General features: G+C 46.7%; 1 protein-coding gene and 1 pseudogene across 3 annotated transcripts in view; one reads left to right on the top strand and one right to left on the bottom strand.

Annotated features, from left to right (window-relative positions):
* CACNA2D4 (calcium voltage-gated channel auxiliary subunit alpha2delta 4) overlaps positions 1-20,925 on the bottom strand; it is a 123,574-nt gene that overhangs the window by 6,857 nt on the left and 95,792 nt on the right. For 2 of the 3 annotated variants that reach the window (XM_030263628.4, XM_072923883.1), the window contains exons 27-35: positions 17,575-17,636; positions 16,464-16,478; positions 14,019-14,063; positions 13,046-13,108; positions 7,595-7,665; positions 6,687-6,762; positions 4,857-4,909; positions 3,841-3,896; positions 2,490-2,510 (exon numbers count right to left, since the gene is read on the bottom strand). In XM_030263628.4, coding sequence (XP_030119488.4) covers positions 2,490-2,510; positions 3,841-3,896; positions 4,857-4,909; positions 6,687-6,762; positions 7,595-7,665; positions 13,046-13,108; positions 14,019-14,063; positions 16,464-16,478; positions 17,575-17,636 — 462 coding nt within the window. The remainder of the gene's footprint in view (positions 1-2,489; positions 2,511-3,840; positions 3,897-4,856; positions 4,910-6,686; positions 6,763-7,594; positions 7,666-13,045; positions 13,109-14,018; positions 14,064-16,463; positions 16,479-17,574; positions 17,637-20,925) is intronic. The other variant, XM_072923884.1, reaches the window with a different exon arrangement.
* On the top strand, positions 1,014-1,943 carry LOC140682271 (uncharacterized; annotated as a pseudogene).

Below are 20,925 nucleotides of genomic sequence, written 5' to 3'. Positions count from 1 at the left end.
GCAGTTCTTGCTCAGAAGAATCGCTGTGATGACCACAAAGGTGACCTCATAAAGTTGGGGCAAACTGCTTGCAAGAATTTAACATATGGCTCATGTCATGAGTGGCAAAGAGCCCTGACATACCAGGACCTCATTTTCCCCCCATCCCTGGTAAAGAGTGACATCCTTTACTAGCTTCCTGTTATAACATCATCAAAGCAGATGGAGTTCAAGCAATATAAAGTACAGTGGTGTGAAGGATGGGGTGCAGGGAGGGGTGAACGAGACCATCAGCTTGGAAAATGCAGAATGGAACTTGATCTGAGGCCTCTCAGCCTCAGGCAGTGTTGGATGAGGGCTGTCATGGTGGGCTTGGAGAACCAGGCCCTGCAAGGGAAAACTCAATTAAAGAGACTGCATGAACCACACCCAGGATAAACATGGCCAGCACCAACGTGTATTTTTAAACTGGCAGAAGTGGCCTGCACAGACTTTAAGTTTTTTGGTTTTGTATTTTTTTTTTTTTTTTGGCACAAGCTGAATTAATAGAAGCTGCTTTAAAATCTAACTCCTGTACAGAGACAAGACCTATGACAGAGATTATGCCTAAGCCTACTGACACTTAATTTGCTGGGAAGCAATGCAGCTGCAGCAGTATTGAGAGGTTCAGAAAAGCCCAGTAGCATGTACATCATCAGCAAAAGGCTCAGGCTGAGCCTCTGCATGCACATACTGGACATCAAAATGTTATCAGCACCTTGAGAGTCTGCTGGGCAGGGATTAGTAAACAGCCAGAGGAGCTGATAAAAAAATTGCAAACCTTATAGCAAAGAGTGAGTTAATTCCAGGCTGTCATTGCTACCATCTGCACTTCCAGAAAGACTTTTGTCAGACATTTGGCAACCAATCCTTCTGAGCAGCAAAGGCAGTTGCTGTGCCTTGTTATGAACTATAGAGGCCAGATTGTGAACTCTTTCCCACCAGCATTAAATCATGCACTCGAGTCAGAGGATTTACTCTGGGACACGTGACAAAATCTGACACTTAGTTACCAATATAAAACATAGAATTTAACCAATTGTCTTGTAAAATATCTTCTGAGTACATTACCATGGAGTAAAAAAAGAGAAACTTTTAGGATCTATGGAATTCTAGAAATAGTTCTTTCTAAGCTGCATGCCTTGGCTGGAAGTATTTTTGGCTTAATTAAAAGCTTTCAAACCTGTGCTGGTGTCCATAAAAGCAGAAGCCCTTATAAACACAGAGAGAAACTGAGATGCTGAGAGCAGAGAAAAATCTGTGGCAGCAAACGTTTCTTCTCAGCACCTCTGAAAAGCAGATTTGCATGATGAGTGCAGTCTGAATACATCACACCCATATTCCAACAGCAAGTCTCACCTTTCCAAAAAACAAGAGAACTTGGGAAGCAGAAATAGGCTCAGTGCTGCAGAGCCAGAGGTACACAGTCAGGCAAGGGAGAGCATTAGATCCCTGATCGTTAATTCCTCTGCACATAACCCGGAAAAAATGTGTGTGCTCAATTTCTCTCTCACAAAATGTCTCCTTCGCTTCATATTTTTCACATACACCAGCCTTGGCGTGCAGTCAAGAAAATGTTAACATCTCTGGCAAAAATCTACAGCCCCTTCTTAACAACATGTGCAATCCATTTCTTCCAGCCCCAATAGTATTCTTCCACCCTGCTACTCCCCCACACACATGGACACTCTTTTTTTTTCATCTGCAGACACCCTCTCTTGCTCTTCCTCTTCTCCATCCAGTCAGACACATTCCAACTGTCTCTATTTCTCCATCTCTGTCTCACACATATGTCTTGCTGGGCAGAGAGCAAATTGGCAACCACAAGCTAGATATGGAAGCAGGGAGATACAAACACAGCCACAGTCTGGACTCTGTCTTGGAGGAGTTTCTAACTCGCCTGTAGGAACAGATTTATGAGTTAGCAGTTGAACCACTTGAAAGTCCTCCTGCATTATCCCAGAGCTGGGCTGGGATTTATCAGACAGAGCTAAGCCATGGTGTGTGGAAGAGAAGACTTAGGTTACTTCTTAGTAACTGTAGTCTACAAGACCTGTGTAGTTTCTCCTGCTAGAAGCCACAGGTTGGTCTTTGGTTTGGGAATAACAGCTGAAAAGAATGGGTCGTCTGGGAACCACAGTGAAGGACATGCCATGGAACACGGGCCACAGGCCCAGCCAGGCCACAGCAATGAGTGATGATGCTGTCTGTGACTGCAGCTCCTCAGGAGGCTCATATGTTCTTTCTTTTATCAACTTCTCAGTGACAGACCTTCAATCACCAGCTCAGCCAGCTAAATGAGCAACAGCATCTCTTCTTTGCAGACCAGGGAAACAGAGCCAGGTTCTGCCTTGGCCCTGTCATGCTTTTCTGCAAGTCCCACACTGTACAAAGGGTGGAAAAAAGTCTTTCCTAGCTTAGGAATTTCTAGTTAATTCTCTTTTTCTAACTATTACAGTGGTTCTACTTACAGTGATGGAAGACAGCCTTGGCTGGAGAAGTCCCATGACACACAGACACACAATGGTGATGGAGACACGTGGCAGATTCACAGGATGGCAGTGACATGGAGACATGAATTTGCACACAGCAGTCATGGAGGTGATGTGGGAAAGAGATGAAGGAAGCACGAAAGGAAATGGTGATGAGCAGGATAGGAGTGATATCCCCCCTCCCTTTTTGCTCTCCTCAAGCACAGACTAAATCAGACTGCAGCCACAGAACATCCACAGCAGGAATGCCACACCTGCCTGTTCCCCTGAATGAGCAGTCTCTCCTGAATGGCCATGAGTACCTGCTCATCTGACTCTTCCTCACCAATTTCTGCATGAGGCCACTCCTGTTACCTTTATGTGTGTTACCCAGGAGCCAGGCCTGCTTAGGGGACAGCTGCAGCTTCTACTGCCATCTCTTTGGAGGAGGAGAGTGGGACCTGAACAGCACCCACAGACCTCCCACTCTAGAGGGGAACTTTGCTTTCAGAAAATTACTGTTTCCCCATTATGCAGAAGGACCCAGCCCCACAGCTGGCATGGAAGACACCACTGTCTCCACTAAAGGCACCACTAGTGATCAATAATTAGCAAGACTAATTACAGCCCCTACTTGGCTGTGTGGAATGCACCTCCCCTTCCCCTCTGAGTCTCCTCAGGGCCATTAACATCACCCCTGCTTGCAGGAGCTGGGACGGGACTGCAGAGATTCCTGGGGTGTTTCCAGCAGGCAGCACTTCAGCTGCAGGACAGGTCACTGCATTTCAAGCCAGACACAGCCCTCTGCTGAACTCAGCTGCTGAGCAATACCATGTGCCATCATCTTCTTCATCTCCTCTCTTCCAGAGCAGGTCGAGTGGGTACGTGAAGAGCCTCTGTGTGTTGTTGGACGCTAAGGTTTCTGTCTGGCTTCCTGGGACCTCTGCTAGGCTCTGGAGAGACTGCTGTTCCACCCCTGCTCTGTCCTGTCCTGTAGCAGACTGGAAGGGAGGCTGGTTTGCAGCTGATGGCCTCTCTCATCCCACTGCACATAGGGTAGGGATCCTCAGAAAGAAGTGTCTCCCCTCTCCTCAGCAAATTACCCTGCAGAGTGCTCGCAGCAGCACACACCTCACCCTGACCCCCCTGCTGCTGTGGCAGCCTGGAATGGCAGTGGAAATGGGGGGGGATTGTGGGATCTGGAAGCTGGATTCCAGTGTCTGTGGAGGAAGGGGTGTGGGGCAGAGGGCAGGCTCCTCACACAAGGCCAGGCTTCCCTGTACAGTTTCTTCTGTCACCAGTGGCTGCAACACTCACGTGCTATGGGGTGGCTGGACTCTTGTGTACTCACCATCTGCCAAGTTGTCTGAGTGCCAGAAGCTACTCATGTTAAACTCCAAAAGGAAGCTGTCAAAAGAGCAAGAAGAGAGGATGCTTTTTCAGCAGTCTGGAAGGATGCAGGTGTCAGGGAGATGGCCCTGTTGCCCAGTGAGTATCAGTTCTAACATGTTTACTACAAATTTCTGGCAGTGCAAGTCTGATTTTTAGATTTTTAATTTTTTTCCCCTCTCCACATGCTCGAATGTAGCTCTGTATCGTGGGATCTGTACTGTGGAAGATCTGAATGGGCTTTTTCTTGAAGTATATCCTGAGCAAGGGCCAGGGAAGGAAGGAACAAGTATGGCAGCCCCTGAGGCTGGGATGGGATTCAGCCACTATAGGATCCAACCTGAGGAGCAGGCATGATGGCCACCAGAAGCCCACACTCTGGGCTGCTTGGAGGTAACTACATGGAAATGTTCTGTACCAACAGGCTAAAACCCTCAGAGCTGGACCTTTACCACATCTGCCCTTTCACACACCCAGCAGGCTGAGCAGTGGCACTTCTATCCTAATTTGAGCTTGAACTCTGATTAACCCCAGAAGTCTGAGGTGAACCCAAACCCAGAGGAGAGCCTCCCCTCTGTCCCCCCTTGCCTGGCATTCAGACCTGAGCTCTTGGCCTGCTGCCTTTAGTCTTCTCCCCTGTGAAAGGAAGATGTGCATTCACTCCTCATGGGCAAATGAGACAGGCAAGAGAGCTCAGCACCAAGGATCTGCACAGAGCCCCCCAGGAGACCCAAGTCCTATTTCTGACTCAGGCACTTTGTACTGAGTGACTTCAGGTAAATCCCAGACCCACTGTGGGCTCTGCCTCTCAAAATGGCAATAGTAATAGCTTTCTGTCTCCCAGGGGCACAGTGCAGAGCTGAATGTCAGGAGAAGGCTGACAGCAATGCCCTACGTGGGGGCTTCCACTTGCAGCTTTCCCAGCTCTTGCCCCTCCTGGTCTGAGCCTCCCAAACACCCCCATCTTTTGGTACTCACATGAGGAAATCACTTATCAGCCACTTCACTGCAGCTACAAAGGCATAAATTGGCTGGAGAACGAAAGAAGAAATGAGAAATACCATAAGGACCTTGTCAGAGAATTTATAATTGTTATGCAGGACCCCACATTTTAGACTAAGTCTCTCCACTGATCAGAGCTCTTGAAGACAGGCTGGAAATACAAGGTCTGGGCATCACTGGAAAATGTTCAAAATACATCAAAAGCCAGCAGAGCTGCCCTGCTACTAATAATACCTCCTTACCCCCTCCCCATGAGGGTCAGGGAGTTTATCAGGAATGTATGAAGGACTTTGAAGATGTAATTGCTTGATGATTTCTCTCCAGTGTGGATGACCTTCAGAGCTCAGAGCAGGAGAGAAACACAGCTAAATGGGACACCACCAGTTTAGGATGCTTTTGTGTTCTGAGAGCAAGTGGTGTTTCTGGGACAAGTGACAGCACTGCCCAGGATTTAGTATTATCTGCCATTGATTGATTATGCTTAACTGTGCTCTCATCCAGCTTTTCCTCAAGATGGCATGACTTCTATCATCTTCTTGCTTTTCAGCTACAAATTGGAAATCCAGTATTATCCCAGGGACAATTCATCTGCAGAGGATACTGCTGCTTCTTTTCCTCATGGTAACCACGTCTAATTTTCATCTCCCCCTCTCATAATCATGCCCATGTCCTCAAACCCAAAACAGATGTGGTAGTCACGGGATGCAGGATAATGTTCTATTACTGGTGACTTCTCTTCAGCCAAAATAAGTCAGCAAATAGTAAAATGTAGAGATGGTTGGCAATTTGATTGATTTTTATGTCTGTGTATGAAAAACTGACTTTTCTTGGTTTCTTAGTTTTCAAGGGTTTTGCTAAGAGGGGAAGATGAGAGATGGAGGCTGAATGCTCATCTTTTAATTTTCTTCCCAATTCACCTCCATTTTGGCAGCTCATAGTTTGTGACATTTCTTTCAGTGATCAGAATTGGAGGATATAATCAAGCAAATATTTTCACTACAATCACTGTATGTTATCAAGCAAGCTTAAGTATAGCCATTGCAAACCAGACATTGTTAAAAGTGTTATTGTTAAGAATGTTGTTAAAAGGCAATATTTTGTTGAAAATTCTTTTACTGGGAAAAAAAAATTACAAGGTCACGCTGTAAGGGTACTTCCTGCACTCCTTCCAGTATCAAAGGATCATAACAGTTATGAACACATTTAGGGTCGTGTCAAGCAGTTTGAATTGGCCTAAGTGTTGAGTAGTTACTTTGTTCTGCTTGTTTGAGGCAAGATTAGGAAGGTGGAGTGGGATTAGAGTAAGAGTTTGTATCAGCCTAAAGAGAGGTTGCATTTGGGTACTGGTAAAACCCTTCACTCTGTTAGTTTGCTCTCTGGGCTACCAGCATTCTCACTCTCCTGCTCCAAGCTCACTCATCCTTCCCCAATGACTGCCAGTTTTCCCCAGATGCTCTGTTCCCTGACACTGCAATTACCCTTGAGCTGAGTGAATACATGCTCTGTAAAAGCATTCCTGTTCATTTCAGCTGCTAGCTGATTGCTTGGCTTAAAGGAGAACCTGCCACAGCCTAGCTCCCATTCTTTCCCTGCTCCTTCCAATTTTCAGTGAGCTCCTGTATGGCAATAGAGAGCCACACTGGAAACCAACATCAGTGGCCACCACTGCTTCAGGAATCTGCCTGAGGTGAGCTTGGACAGTCCCATCCTGACAGCAAACATCTCCTGAAGTCTTTAGGGGAATGCTGGAGATGCCCTGCAGGAGGAAGCCCAGCACAGGGAGGGTGCATGGTGACAGATACGTACGCTGAGCAGGGGTCGGGCGCCGCTGTGGTGGTGGTAGGGCACCTTGCACATTGCCTGGTAATCATACATGGTCACTCTGCAAGCAAAACACAACAAGCAAGCAGTCAAAAGCAAGCAATGCAACCACCCACAGGACAGACACGTCAGCTTTTTCTCAAAAATGTCAGGTATGAATTGTTTCCTGGATTCACTGAAGCAGTGACCTGCTTACACGTGTTTTTGCTGTTTGGCCAGTGCTGGATCTTGCAGAGCAAGAAATACAGGCTCTGGATTAATGTAACTGGGTCAGTACAGGAAGAAATATGTCCCTAATTTCAGACAGTGAGTAAAGCAAGCTATGAAGAAGAGGAATTATAATTGTAACTACCTCAGGTCCCCCTAGTTCCTGTTTTCAAGCCACTGAAATGCTGAACTCTCTTTTGACATCGGCTGAGGGAGTGCAGTGAGATGAACAGAATTTTTTTAAGAGAGAGAGAAATGTGGTCAGCCAGCTGCAATGCTGCATCTGTGGGGCTCTCAAACAACCACTCCCCAGAAAGGCTTTCTGAGTGGCAGAAGGAACTGAAGCACTTCTGTACCCAAAATGCCTTGAAAAGTTTCCCATAGCATCTTGCCCTGGAAAAGACAGATGCAGGTCACAAAGAGATTGCAGGTTTCTGTCTCTCTCTGTGTTTTGCAGCAGGTGGAAGAGCAAGAGATGAGGAGAAACAGTGTGTGTGCTGGTGATGGCTGAGCCAGTCAGCAGATGGGGCAGGTAGCTAAAGGAGCTCTTGTGTCTGGGTAAGAGAGTCACATGCATCACCAGCATGTGCATTTTCCGTGCTCAAGTGCTTCTTAGAGGGACCAGCATGCTCTGACCCACACATCAGTGAAGAACAAGAAGTACACTGTGGAGATCCCCCACTTACCGCCTGAACATGCCCATGTTTAGCAGCTGGGTCATCACTGAGCCATCCACTGCACCAAAAAATTTTCCAGTCTGCAAACACAAAAAGGGAAAAACAGAATAAACTGTAAATTTTCCAAATGCTCGATGGCTCCAGCTGATATAGTTTGTCTGGAGGCCTGCTGCACACAATAAGGGTTTTTGTAAGGAGTCCACACCGATCTTTGTCCTTTGGCTGGCTGGAAAGCTTGAGGGAGGACTTCCCCCATCACCAGCTGGGCATCCTGCACCATTCCTACCACGCTCGGAAATTCCTTAGCCCACATAAGTCCTTGTGGCTTGTGTCAGAAAAAGGCAGTCTCTCAAGCTGCAGAGACCCAGGCATGCTGAATCACTGGAAGCCTGCACTCTCTCGTGGGTTATTGGGAATCCATGTTCTCTGGTGCTGAATGACTGAGTCTTCCATTTGAGCCTCTCTGCTACCCATGGCCACTGTGGTTTTGGAAACCTCTGCTCTCCTGCTGCCCTAGGTGAACTGGCCCACCATGCACAAGTGTGACATACAGATTTATTTCGGTAGCAAATGCAATTTTATAACTCACTGCTGTGTGAGTTCTGAGCAGGCAGTGACCCAAACAACACAACACAAACCCATCCATCCCTGTAGCTTACATACTTTGCACTGGCACAGCATGAACTGAGTTGCATTTGGGGGGACAACACCCCCCCAGTCCTGCTTGCATGCCTGAACTAAAGGTGGAGCTTGTGGCCCTCTGGTTCCATGTATGCCTTGGAGTGAATAACCCCAAATAAGGACACAATCTCAAATCTGATAACTGCTTCTTTAAAGATTTCCTCAGACAAACAATTCTGGCCTTCCTGATTACTAAACCATGACAAATATATTGCAGAAATGCTTCAAACCTGTCAAGTCCATCTCTTTGTTCACAGGCAAGTAAATGAAATGTTTGTAAATAATAAAAGTACGGATATGAGCTGTCCTCTGTCTGTTTTCCTGGCTCATGGGTCCTGACAGAGTAAATAGATCCCATGTGTTGTGGAAGCATTCACACAGTCTGGGATTTTTTGCTTTTCCACTGATAGGCTAGCAGTCATTTAGCATGTATTAGCAGATGACTGATGACTTCATTTATTTGAGTGGGACATTGCCACAAAAAAAGCCCAAACTCTTAGGCAGATTTACCTAAGATCTCATGATAATCACCTAACAGTAGTGTTACATGGTTATGAGCCTCTTCCCAAAAGGCTTTAGAAGTCATTTCACTGTATAAATTGATACATAACATCAACTCCCCTTTGAGCATTTGGCTTTTAATCGTCTCAGACAGTCAAATGTGCCTGAGCAAGCACTAACTTTTTCACCTCCCTTGCTCTTTCAATCTGATTAGGGTGGTGAAGAGGCCAGCTGCTTCCATTTAATACTAGTCTGCAGACCCAGAGATTTAACACAGTGCAAACTGCAGGCAGTGGGGCAAGGAGAGGGGGCCACTGCAAGGCTGTAAATGAGGCCCATCCTCTCAAGAGATGCTGATGTCTGGCCAAATTTCTCCATGTAGGACATCATTTGTATAGGTATAAGAATGAAGAACACCTGCTTTGACTTCAGAAGCACTCAAAAGTGCTGCTCCCTTCCCTTCCCTTCCCTTCCCTTCCCTTCCCTTCCCTTCCCTTCCCTTCCCTTCCCTTCCCTTCCCTTCCCTTCCCTTCCCTTCCCTTCCCTTCCCTTCCCTTCCCTTCCCTTCCCTTCCCTTCCCTTCCCTTCCCTTCCCTTCCCTTCCCTTCCCTTCCCTTCCCTTCCCTTCCCTTCCCTTCCCTTCCCTTCCCTTCCCTTCCCGTTTTTAAGGGTAAAAACTAGATACATTCAATTAAAGTTCAGATTTTTCTGTCTTTAAAACAAAACAAACAAAAAGCCATCAAAAAGCAACCTCAGAAATCCTCAACCAACAACCTCTTTCAAGAGGTTCTTACTGCTCATAAACAGATATTGATACAACTTTTTTAAAGAAGCACATACTTTAATTAAAAAAAAAACAGTGCGAGTGAGAGTATGGTCTAGGGAGTGTGTTCAGAAAGGCATCAGCAAACTGGCCTCCAACATAAAACCAGACATTCAAAGCTTGCTGCTGTTTTAGGTACCCTCTGCAGGTAGTAACAGAGAAAAGCATCTGGGCAGAAACCAAAGTTGTCCTGTAGTGGAGCAACGTTTTGTAAAGCAGCTCTCATTGCATCCTGCTTCCTCCAGTGACTGCTGCTCTCTTAGGCATCCCTCTGCTGTTTCTCCTAACTCCCATCTCTGGGCAAGTTTCCACAGGCCCTTGCCATTTCAGAGGTTGACAGCACAAAGCATTGCTCTGACATCCCACATGACACACGCAGCTGAGTGTACAGGAACATGTGCAGGCTGTGCACAGGATGCAGGCTGTGCACAGGATGCAGGCTGTGCATGCAATCCAGAGCGTACCTATGACTCAAAAGCCACATCATTGCTCACATGCATCCATGCTTTGCTGCCTCATTGAGCAATTTACACTTTTTGTACACTCAGAAGCTGCAGACAAACAAGATCTGCCAAATTGCCTAGGCTTTGGGCAGGCAGGCAGTCTCCTTGTGCATGGCTCAAACAGAGCCAACCCTTGCTTCTCCACAAGCTCTGAGCTCTGGTGGAATCTCGACCTTTTGGCTGCCTCTGTACCCTGCTCCTGAAGTCCCACCTGGGCAGAGCTGGCAGACATCCTCTGCAAAATGCCTCAGGCAGAAGGCAGCAATCCTAGCAAAAGGGGTTTAGTGAGAGAGGGAACATCTGGATGGAGCAGGCGGAGGGAGCTCAAGACCTGGGATCCACAGCTGTTCCTATGACTGGCAGCGAGAAGCAGCTAAAAACTCAGGGGTGGCTGTGGGGCCACAGCTACAAAGTGACAGAAAACACAGAGCAGCCCTCCCTGCAGCACAGCCTGACCCTGCCACTTATTTTCCCTTCCTTCAAGTCCTCACTCACTCCCTTCTCCTGGCTCTGTGTTTTAACTCTTTGCTCCCTCTGGGATGAGACTGGATGGGGAGATTAGCTTGAATTAAGGGATTACCCGTTCTTCCCCAAGTAATCCTGCAGGGAGCTTCCAACTTGTCACTCATTAAAATACTGAGTCCCTTTTCCATGGTGGTTTCCAACTGCCAGTAAGCTTCCTGCTGCCTTCATACAGAGGTTATTAGAGCCAATCCCTCACCCTGATCCCACATCCCAAGGGCAGAGGAGAGCAGAGCCTGAGCTATGCTGTCCTCACACCATTCATGCAGGAAGCTGCTCTGATTTCCTGTGTGGTCACCCAGGGAAGGAGATACAGGCACCAGGCAGCTCTGGCAGGCAGAAAAGCCAAAATACCCACAAAAACCCAGGTACAGGATTTTTGGGGAATGTTTTTTGATGGATGCCTTCAGGAAAGACTACAGGATGGGACACAGAAGGCCACACAGCAAGTGATACCACGCAGCAACATCCAGGTGGCAAAGTTAGGAAACCCAGGGAATTGATTTAGTGCTGTCTTGAATTCCCTGTAGGGTTTAACAGTGTGAAGACTCATGGTGCCTCCAGAAAATAAAAACAGTAACTGTAACAGAATAAAGAAATCAGAAAATAAAGCAGTGGTGAACTCTCTAAGGTCAGGGAAGGTAAAAGCTGGAGGAGGACAGCTCTGGTGCTTGCCAAAATGCCTGATCTTGGAGGCATGTGGATAATGTTTATAATTTACCTAAATCCACTATAATGCCATGTTTCTGCTAGTCAGATCTTTCAGAGATGAGCTTTGGAAAAACCCATTTTCCATAAGATGCAGGAAAAAGTACCAAGGCAGGACCCAGGAGGGCACTGCTGAGGACACACAGGTGACAAGGTAGCTAAAGGGTGTAGCTGTTTCCACTGATGGACACATGTCATAGGAGTCAGCAAAATGTCTTTGAAAATGCCATGGGCAACAGAGGAGAAAACAGTGATTCCTAAGACCGCCAGCCTATCCCAAAAACTCAGTAGGGACTCATATAGCTGATGTTTTCCATCTGAATAGCCATCTAAGAATTTTTCTTCTTTCTCTTCTTTCCCAGCTACTTTGAGATCAATGTCAATACTTCAAGCTTTACTGTTTCACCAGGTTCTGCTCTCTGAACCTGGTAAGGTTAAGAGTAAGGGACTCTGTTCAAGGCTGAAGTAAAAACTGAAATCCAATAGGTTATCTAGTCTCCCTTATCTCCTGATTTTGTCACTCTTTCAAAGACCTATAGCTGATAAGTTTTCTTCCTTCTGGAAGCTGTGCTGCTTGTGCCAATTACATCCACCAGGAGGTCTGTTACCTTAATTTCCATTTCAACCTGTTTGTCACATCTTAAAGAAAGTAATTTCTGGGACTGGATCTACTGCCTTTTGTAAATACCCAAACTATATTTGTTAACTCCAGTACAATGGCAATTTTAACGAAACTCCACAATTCTGTCAGTAACAAACCCTCTTAATTTCCCACTTCTTCTCTAAGCCCACTCTTACTATTGCCTTACTGCTTTGTAGTTTATGAGATTGTTCCCACATATCACTTTCTGACGTCCAGAAATGTGGGGTTTAATTATTCTGAAAGAAGAAGTTCTCTGGTGAATTTATCAGAGAACAGAGAAGTGCAGCTCAACCATGCAGTGGCTGATAGTGTTGACTTTACCTAGCTGCACAGGATGTCACATCAAACTTGCACCCCTTCAGCTCCCTAGAAATGGCTGTGGAACCACACATCTTATTTTTATTTCTATTCTGAGCCTTTTCCCTTGCTCCTTTCACATCTGCAAGTCCAGTAAATTCTCCAATTCTTTAGGTGCGTTCCTGTTTCCAATTTACTTAAATTATTTTGTCTTCATTTTTTACTTCTAGCATTTTGCTCTTACCATCCCTTCAGTTTCCTTTCCTGACGAACACCTGCTTTGACTTCAGAAGCTGCTCAAAAGTGCTGCTCCCTTCCCTTCCCTTCCCTTCCCTTCCCTTCCCTTCCCTTCCCTTCCCTTCCCTTCCCTTCCCTTCCCTTCCCTTCCCTTCCCTTCCCTTCCCTTCCCTTCCCTTCCCTTCCCTTCCCTTCCCTTCCCTTCCCTTCCCTTCCCTTCCCTTCCCTTCCCTTCCCTTCCCTTCCCTTCCCTTCCCTTCCCTCTCAGATCATAATAGCATCTGTGCCAAGGGAACAGAGTCTAATTTCCTTTATTCTGATCAAAAGATATTTTGACTAGTTCCTTCCTTATCACTGCAAACTCCTTCCTCACCTAGGATGTGCTGTCACTCTGCTGGGAGCCTTCCCCCTCACTGCGCAGTTGAATTTAATTACACCACAGCCACCCCTATTACACAATTCAACTTCTTTTTTTTTAACCAGCTCTGGTGGGTTATTCAGGAACAAGCAAACCCCACTTCCCTCCTTCTCTTATGCTCTCTTACCTCTTCAGGTATTTTGGAAACAAGTATAAAGCCGTTGTTGTCAATGAGGAAGCAGTTCAGAATCTGCAGAGATGGAAGAGAAGCAATATTAAAGATGGTTTTTCCCCTGTTTGTGTTCAGGATGGAGCACTGTGGGTTTGTGATGATGCCAACAGCCTTGACATTTCCACACCAAGCCCCACAGCTCAGCTACCATGAGTTTACACAATTCTTTTCCCTCTCTGCCTCAATTTTGGGGTATTGAGTCCATGAGCTGTGACAGAGATTGTCTCTAGCTGGGGCTCTGTGCAGGCCTAGCAGGCTTTGAGCCACACTTAAGATAAGGCATCCTTCAGGATATTTGTAGTTCTCTTTTCTTTAGTAATATGGTATTTAATACTTTCCATCTTCAGATTTCAGAGTTTTATAATAACTCACAAAATAACCCTCTCCCCACCATTCAGTATCAGTGCTGATCTATTTTTATTTTGCAAAGCAGGAAATGGAGGCACAGAGTTTAGATGAAAACTCTTTCCTGCAGGGAAAACTAGGAAGCAGAGAAAATCCTACGTGAACACACAACAAAAAAAAAAATCTCTGATGATCTCACTTTTCAGGGCAGAGGAGCTCCTGTCTCATGTAATCCTGATACTAAGGCTGAAGCAGTGGCATAAACACAAAGAAAGGTGTCCAAAGAATGCATGTCACACTGACAGCCACTTTTTTTTTTTTTGTAAGATCTGGGATACCAGGGAGACATTTAAAGGAGATGGACTTTCACTGGCTGAAATCCCAATGTCTCTGCCCTGGCCCAGCTGGGGGGAAGACCTAAACTGCAGATTTCTCTCATTACTATGAGGTCCTGCCCCAGCTGTGCAATCTCTTGTGAAGAGACAACAGGCATTGCCTTTTTTTGGGGGAGACAGACATCTCCACAGAGCAAGTGGTGAATCACACCCTCCACAGGTACAGAGAAGAAACTGAGGCAACTTACATCATCCTGACAGCTGAGTGGACAGGCACCATCCAAGCCACGGCACTGCAAAGGGAAAGCGGAGAATTAACCATGGTGTGAAGGCAATTTCCCAGTCTGACCATGCAGGAGCTGCTCTGGCAGTCACTCCCCCACCACCAGAGGCTTTCATTGCTGGGACAGAGGCAGCAGCAGCTACAGTGGCCCCACAGGTCTCTGACTCCCCATACACCCCACAGTCACACAGCCAGACAAGTCTTCCTTAATAGTTCAACTCCAGGTTTCCCATAGCAGGGTCTCAGACATCCAGAACCTTAGAGCAGTTTATTAATGGTGCAGCAGAGAAAGAGCTTGAGCCAGTGCCTCTGAGGAGGGGCCCCAAACAAAGGAAACTGAGCTTTTATACCCTCACAGCCCATGTGTGTGATTGTCTTGGGTCATCCTGATGGGACATCTGCTCCTGCTGTGTCTCCAGGTCCCACATGTCCCCGTGGTGCCCTTTGTTGTGCAAAGGGTCAGTGCCAGGCCACAGCCTCTTGCCCGGGGCTCCCAGAGCTCATCCTGCAGCTGCACCCAGAGCCACCCGTGCTGAGTGGATCCCTCAGCACACGGCATGAGCTCATCTTACTGTCTCCCCCTTGGGACTGCTGGGCTAAAGGTTTGTAGAACAGTATCCCAGACAGCTCTGCAATTCAGCTGGCATTTCCAGCAGGACAAGCTCGGTGGCACGCACAGGTATCAGCCCCAGGTCAGCCACTCCAGCTCCCTGCCTCTGGGAGCAACATCCCCTCTCCTGAGGGCTCAGATCCCACACCTGCCTCCCCAGCGTGTGCCCGGCAGGACCTGTGCACTCCAAGCAGAGGAGGCACTTGTAAAGAAAGGGTGAAAGCAAAGGTTATTGTGCACCAGGGAGAAACCAGCATGCATTTCAGCATTTGTTAGTATCTGGACTAAGAACATAGCGTGGTATTTTAGATCAGGGCTCTTCTCAGGCAGGGATTTTTTTGTTGTTGTTGCTGTTGGTTTCTTTATTCTCCAGATAGCTAATGATAAAATAGGATGTGAATGGTGCACAAGTAGCCCAAGGCACCATCCACTTCTTTCATTTAGAATTTCTGCATAGTGGAGTTGACATGTGTTTCACAACACTGAACTGGGTAGGGACACGAGGGGTTAAGTGGTGAGTAACAAAGCCCTTCAGGTGCTTATTGATTTCATAATTTTTCAGAGTTTGCCATGGCTGCATGTGTCTGTCTCTTTGTGTTATTTTTTTAATTCTATTTTCTCCAGTAGCAGAGGGAAGAAAGCTGACATAGTGTTGCCTTTTCTGTGCACGGAGTCCCCTTCCTGCCAGAGGTTTTCTGGGGTCGGGGAAGGACACTGGCATAGCACATAGCCTGTCTGCTCTCAGCCAGCTACCCTCTATTTTCTCAAAACCCTTAGCCATAAAATCCAACCCCCTTTCTGGGTGATTCTCAGTAACAAGAGGCAAACTGGTCATTCCAGACAACAAGACTGTAACTTTCAGTTAGAATTTGTTTCTCCCCTTGAGTTTTGCAGAACAAAACTGGTTTTCTGTCCGTCTGTTCAACTTCAGAGGAGGTTTGGAGATGCCTGACTTTGTTTCAAGTTCCACAGCTTTGCAATATCACATGTTAACACTCTGAATCCAGCTGGCTTTTTGAGACTCTAGGGATGATGGTTTAAAAGAAATTCCTTTATCCACAGTTGCAAGCACCAGCTCACCCGTGCCTCACCACAAAGCAAGACGTGGTTGTTTTATTTCCCTGGATGTATTCCTAGAGGTCACCTGGCAGGTTCTTTCTTTTGGTCAGCAGAGAAACATGGTCACAACAAACCACAGTTATGGCCTTGGGGGATAACAAATACAGAGCCCAGCGTTCAGATATCAGAACAGAAACCCAGGTGAGCCACAGTGGTTTTCCACAAGACGAGCTCGTACCTCACACCTCTTCCTCAGCAGTGTGAGGGCTGAGTTTCACTGCCACTGCACTTCCTAGAGAGGTTCCAGCAGTGCCTGGTGCTGGGCTGCCCATACAGCAGCAGCACCACAGCAGGACCCTGGTTTGAGAGCACTGGCAGCTTGCAGGGAGCCCCTGAGATGGGGCAGAACTGAGCCTGTGCTCCCTGGTTTTTCCTGGTTTTTCTCAGATGACATCTGCTGCTTCATGGGCACAGCAGAGACCATGCTCAGAGACCAGCCTACCTCACAGCATCCTCCTGCTGTTGGTCGGGTTCTGTGACCCAGAGCACTTTGAGCTTTGCCAAAGACACTTAATTACTGTGAAGACAAATACAGCCTGTGACAGGTTTGGACCCTCTCCAGAGGCTACAGACAAGGGACAGTGCCTATGATATGCTGGCAGACAAATGACACAATTAGGAAGCCAAGCTGTGGCGAGGCACGCCAGGATGCTTCCCTGTCCCCAGCTTTTGTCTACTTACATCAGTGTCATTGGGCTGGGAGGCACAGCATGGACATCCAGAGCAGCACAGCATCAGTGAGGCAGGAGAGAGAGAGAAAACAAAATCTGTTAGTCATTCCTCTGTCCAACGCTGCTGACATCCTGGGAAACCACATGGAACCTTTTTTCACACCTGCACCTACCAGGACCACAACTCGCAGCCACTTGGCACACAGGTCTCCTTCACCTGCTTTCATAAGGCCTCCCAGCTTCACTTAACACCCATGAGGGTTTGTTTGTGTGAGAACTGCCTGGGTATGGCCCTGAGCAGGGTTTTTAAAATGAAGGTCTGTGTTGCTGTTTCAGGATGCACTCATGTGCTTTGCAGAAATGCTTTTAGCTCAGGTTAGGTTTATGTGATCTCCACCTGTGAGGATGCTCCTGCCACCACAGAGTAGCTTCCTGCCCTCCTACCTTCTGTGTCATCCCCATCTGATGACAGTTCCCTCTCCTGACAGCAGAGAGCCGCTTCTGCTGTGTGCTGCTACTGTCCTCTCATGCTCACCTCCCCAGCAGACCTCCCTGAAAGCAAAGCCTGGGAAAGAATTGCCTGGGTGATAGGGGAAAGGTGTTTCATTTCTCTTGCTCCCCAGACCAGGGGGGTTGTTTTAATTATTCCACCTCCACATAAGAGTAACTAATATTAGGACAACACCAAAAGCTCATCCCTGGAGCAAAAAATTTTTATTGTGGCAAGCTGGTAGCATTTTGTTATCATTATCAAGATGATAAGAGAAGGCAGTAGATTTTTTTTCTTTTGTGAGCCTAGAATTGCAGATTTCCATGAGTTTTCTGAAAGGCTGAATGAGCACAAGCATATTTCCACAATTAAATGTGTCACATGCAGCACAGCTAATGCCAGGCCAGGATGCTGACACTGTCACCACGGCATCTGCAGAACAGACTCAGCATTAGCGCTGTCAAAGGATTACAGAAATGTGTGACTTCAAACTAATCTACTCCATAAATCTCTTAATATGAATTCCACAAAAGCCCTCATTAAAATGTCATTGTATGTGATGTAACATAGCATCGACCTTGCTGACAAAGAGCATTAAATTTTGTCTCTGCATGATTGCTGTTGCTCTTACCTGTTGCATGGCCATCCAAAACTTGCGTTGGAGCAAATCCAGCTTTATTTGCACACCCACAGCTGCAGGAAACAAAAAAAGTGGTGGGGGGGGGGGGGAGGGAATCAAAAGAAGAGCATTAAAGACAAATACAAGTTGGGAAAAGAGGAGTAAATGTTTGTCCAAGGTGATGGGATGGAAATCATGATTACAACCTGCCTCGAAGTGTGAATGGTAAGTGCTGAGTCAGATTGCCAGGTGAGAGTCAGAGGTTTAACAAGGGAGAGGAAAAGGGGACACTGACTGTGCCAAGGTACTGAGATTTCCCTCACACAAAACACTATGAAGCTACAAACAGATCATCAACAAAACCACAATAAAAAAAATAGAAATCCCCTAAAAGCCCCCCAGGGTGGCATGAGTTTTTGCCTTTGTCTTTTTCAGATTTGCCTGGCCAGAATGGATGTTTGTGATTGCCCCAGCCTCAACTCATACCACACAGCACCAATCAGAAATAAAGTAGGCCAGTGAGGAAGGGATTAATTTGAAAACCCACCTGTCTCAAGGGGGAATCACAGAGATTTAGATTTTTCCTAAGCCACTACAAAAACACAGAATAATGAATGCCACTTGACAGGAAGTGTCGATTATGACTAGTGGTTTGTTACCTGGTCCCAGCCTAGTGCACAGTGGGCTAAGCAGAACTCTGTGTGTATGTGTGCTTCTTAATGAAGTGTGTCCTAATTTCCTGGCTTAATTTCCCTTCTATTCCTAGCATCATGCTCCTGAATTAAGACATAGTTAGAGAGGAGAAAGAACGGTGCAGGGTCTCCCTGACAGGACAACCTGGCTGTCCCTGGGTAGGCTGCCTACAAGCACACACAATAACCAGTGCAGTCGTGCACAGCCTGGTGTGGTGACGGGGAACAACTGGGCTGTGTGTCAACTAGTTGAATCCAAGAGCTCTGGAGGAATTACAGCCTCAAGCAGGACCTTGAAATAGAATATCAAGTGCAAGTGAGGGAGAAAAAGAAATACAGGGAGGGAGATCTGGGGCCTTTTTTTCACAACCACCAATATCAGGAGGATGAAGTGTTGCTGTTTCTACAGATTTCCCCTGAATTAAAAGGAGCTTCAAAGGGGGGAACAGATCCTTTAAATCTGAATCATGCCGTGTGGGTGCTTTTAAGCTAACAGTATGATCTGATGCTCTAATTCAGATGGGTATGAATTAAAACTGGAGTATGCAATGGTATATTTTCTTGCCTCATGTACAGAGACCCTAGCACCTGGCATCAGCTTTGTGTTTTATACCAGTGTCCTTGTCACGTTCCTACTGCTGGTAGGAATTACGTCTTACAAATCCCATATATCAGAGGCACATTTCTCATCCGGCTCTCCCTGCTGCAAACTGAATCTGACTGCCTGTCTGTGGGGGAAAAGAATCATTCTGTAGAGCTGCATTGCCCTAAGCCTCACAGAGCACAAACCAGACAAGACAAAGAATATAAGCAAAGGAGGAAGGACAGGGCTGAGCCTGGCCTGGATGAAGATTCCTCAGCTCCAGCGAGGCTGTGGCAGCCATGGTTTGGCTTGGTGCCCCTGCTGACAAACAGACAGGCCATGACAGCAGGCGAGCGGTGCTGTTGCTGCTGAGTCCCATGAGGCCCACGCACCCGATTTGGTACGTAGCTTTAAATAAATCCATCCTTTCAAACCATCTCAAGAAAGAGTCGTTCCCCTTATCATAGCAGATCACATCAATGGGACTGAGTATTACCCAGGACATATAGTTTTCATGACACTTGAAGAGGAGTCGATACCTACATAACTAACCTTGTAATGCAGACTTACTCAGTGGCTCGTGTTTTTGCTACTGGGAACACCTCTCCTCAAATTGCTCTTCAGTGAGGTCTTAGTCCCTGGTTGTAAATCCTTGCTTCTGCCCAGGAAGCATAAGTAGCACAAACCTAGCCTGGACAGAGCTGTCTGCAACACAACGAAGAAGAAAACCTGAGGGGTCAGACTGGTGGCCAGTGGCAGGGTCAGAAAGTGGCAGCTACTGGCAAGAACTGTGAGCAACTGTCACACATTGGGTGACCTGTGTAAGACATGGGATCTGAGGAGAAGCAGGCCACAGTGAACCCCCTCCAGTGCTAGTAACAAATAGTCATCTGTGTGTCTTCACACTGTTGGTGAGGTCAAGGAGAAAGAAGGAAAGCAGTGATCCAGTCTGAGATAAGGATGATGCTATAGCTAAAGTGAGAGGGAAAAAAAACTGGAATAAACTCCTCCGTGTTCCAAAGAACAGCTGATTGTTAATCAGTCTTTTTGCTCTGGTGGCAAAGAGTATACTGCATTAGTGGGAAGATGTGAGGTCCATGAAATGATGAGTGGTCATTGCATATTCCCCAGAGAGACCACGGCTAACAGTTTTATTCCTACTCATATGCAAGCAGCTTGTGCCACTGCAGCAGCCCAGCAATGCAATAAAGCAGGAGGAGAAGTGGTGATGAACACCTGGCACAGGTAGGCATCACTGTGTTGACATGGTACCCCAAGCTGTGCACCACTTGCCACTCCCCACCCTGCCTGCAAAGCCATGGCTGCAGTGGGCCTTCCCTGGAGCTGTGCACTCCTGTTTATAGTGGAGAGAACAGCCTTCCCCTCCACCTGTTCATCCCTCTGCTGAGCATGCCTGCTTCATTAGCTCATCCTCTGCTTGCCCCTCTTTCTGTCTGCAGTCTCTGGCTTCTCTCTTTGATTATCCATATGTTGTTCACATAAGGAGCTCTCCCCAAGATTTAATTCTTGAGCCTGCTGAACAATAAAAAGGCATAACAAAGTCTCAAGATTGCATCCTGCAGAGTGCCTATCAAGGTTTACCTCGTCATTCACAACCTGTTTTCATGATAGCTGGTCCAATGGTTACATAAAACCTGTGATTCAACTGGAAGGTACCAGAACAGCAGAACACTCATGCCCATACAATCCATTTGCATTTTCTAGTCCCTACTTCTGAAATATTCCTATTTTCCCTCTTGATTTAGCAACTCAAAATTTTACTTTGAGTCCTCTAAAAATTTAACTTCAAAAGATAACTTCCAGACATATTAAAATGAACAAAAAGCCCAAATCTACCTGTTTATGATACTGGACCTGATAGAAGGGGTAGTTTAAGTAGATCAACAAAACAGTAATTCTTGCAAATGTGAGCTACTGAGGTCCTCATCAAGGTGGAGGAAGGCAAGATAGGGGCCTGATTTTGGAGGGGAAGGCTACAGCAGCCTGTGGGAGAGCACAGAGGAAATCCCAATGGTGGTAGTGGGCTGGATTTGGCTGCTTACTGCATCCCTGTACCAGCAGGCAATG

This window comes from Taeniopygia guttata, chromosome 1A (genome assembly GCF_048771995.1).
Source record: "Taeniopygia guttata chromosome 1A, bTaeGut7.mat, whole genome shotgun sequence".
NCBI lineage: Eukaryota > Metazoa > Chordata > Aves > Passeriformes > Estrildidae > Taeniopygia > Taeniopygia guttata.
This window is presented reverse-complemented; position numbering and strand designations above follow the sequence as displayed.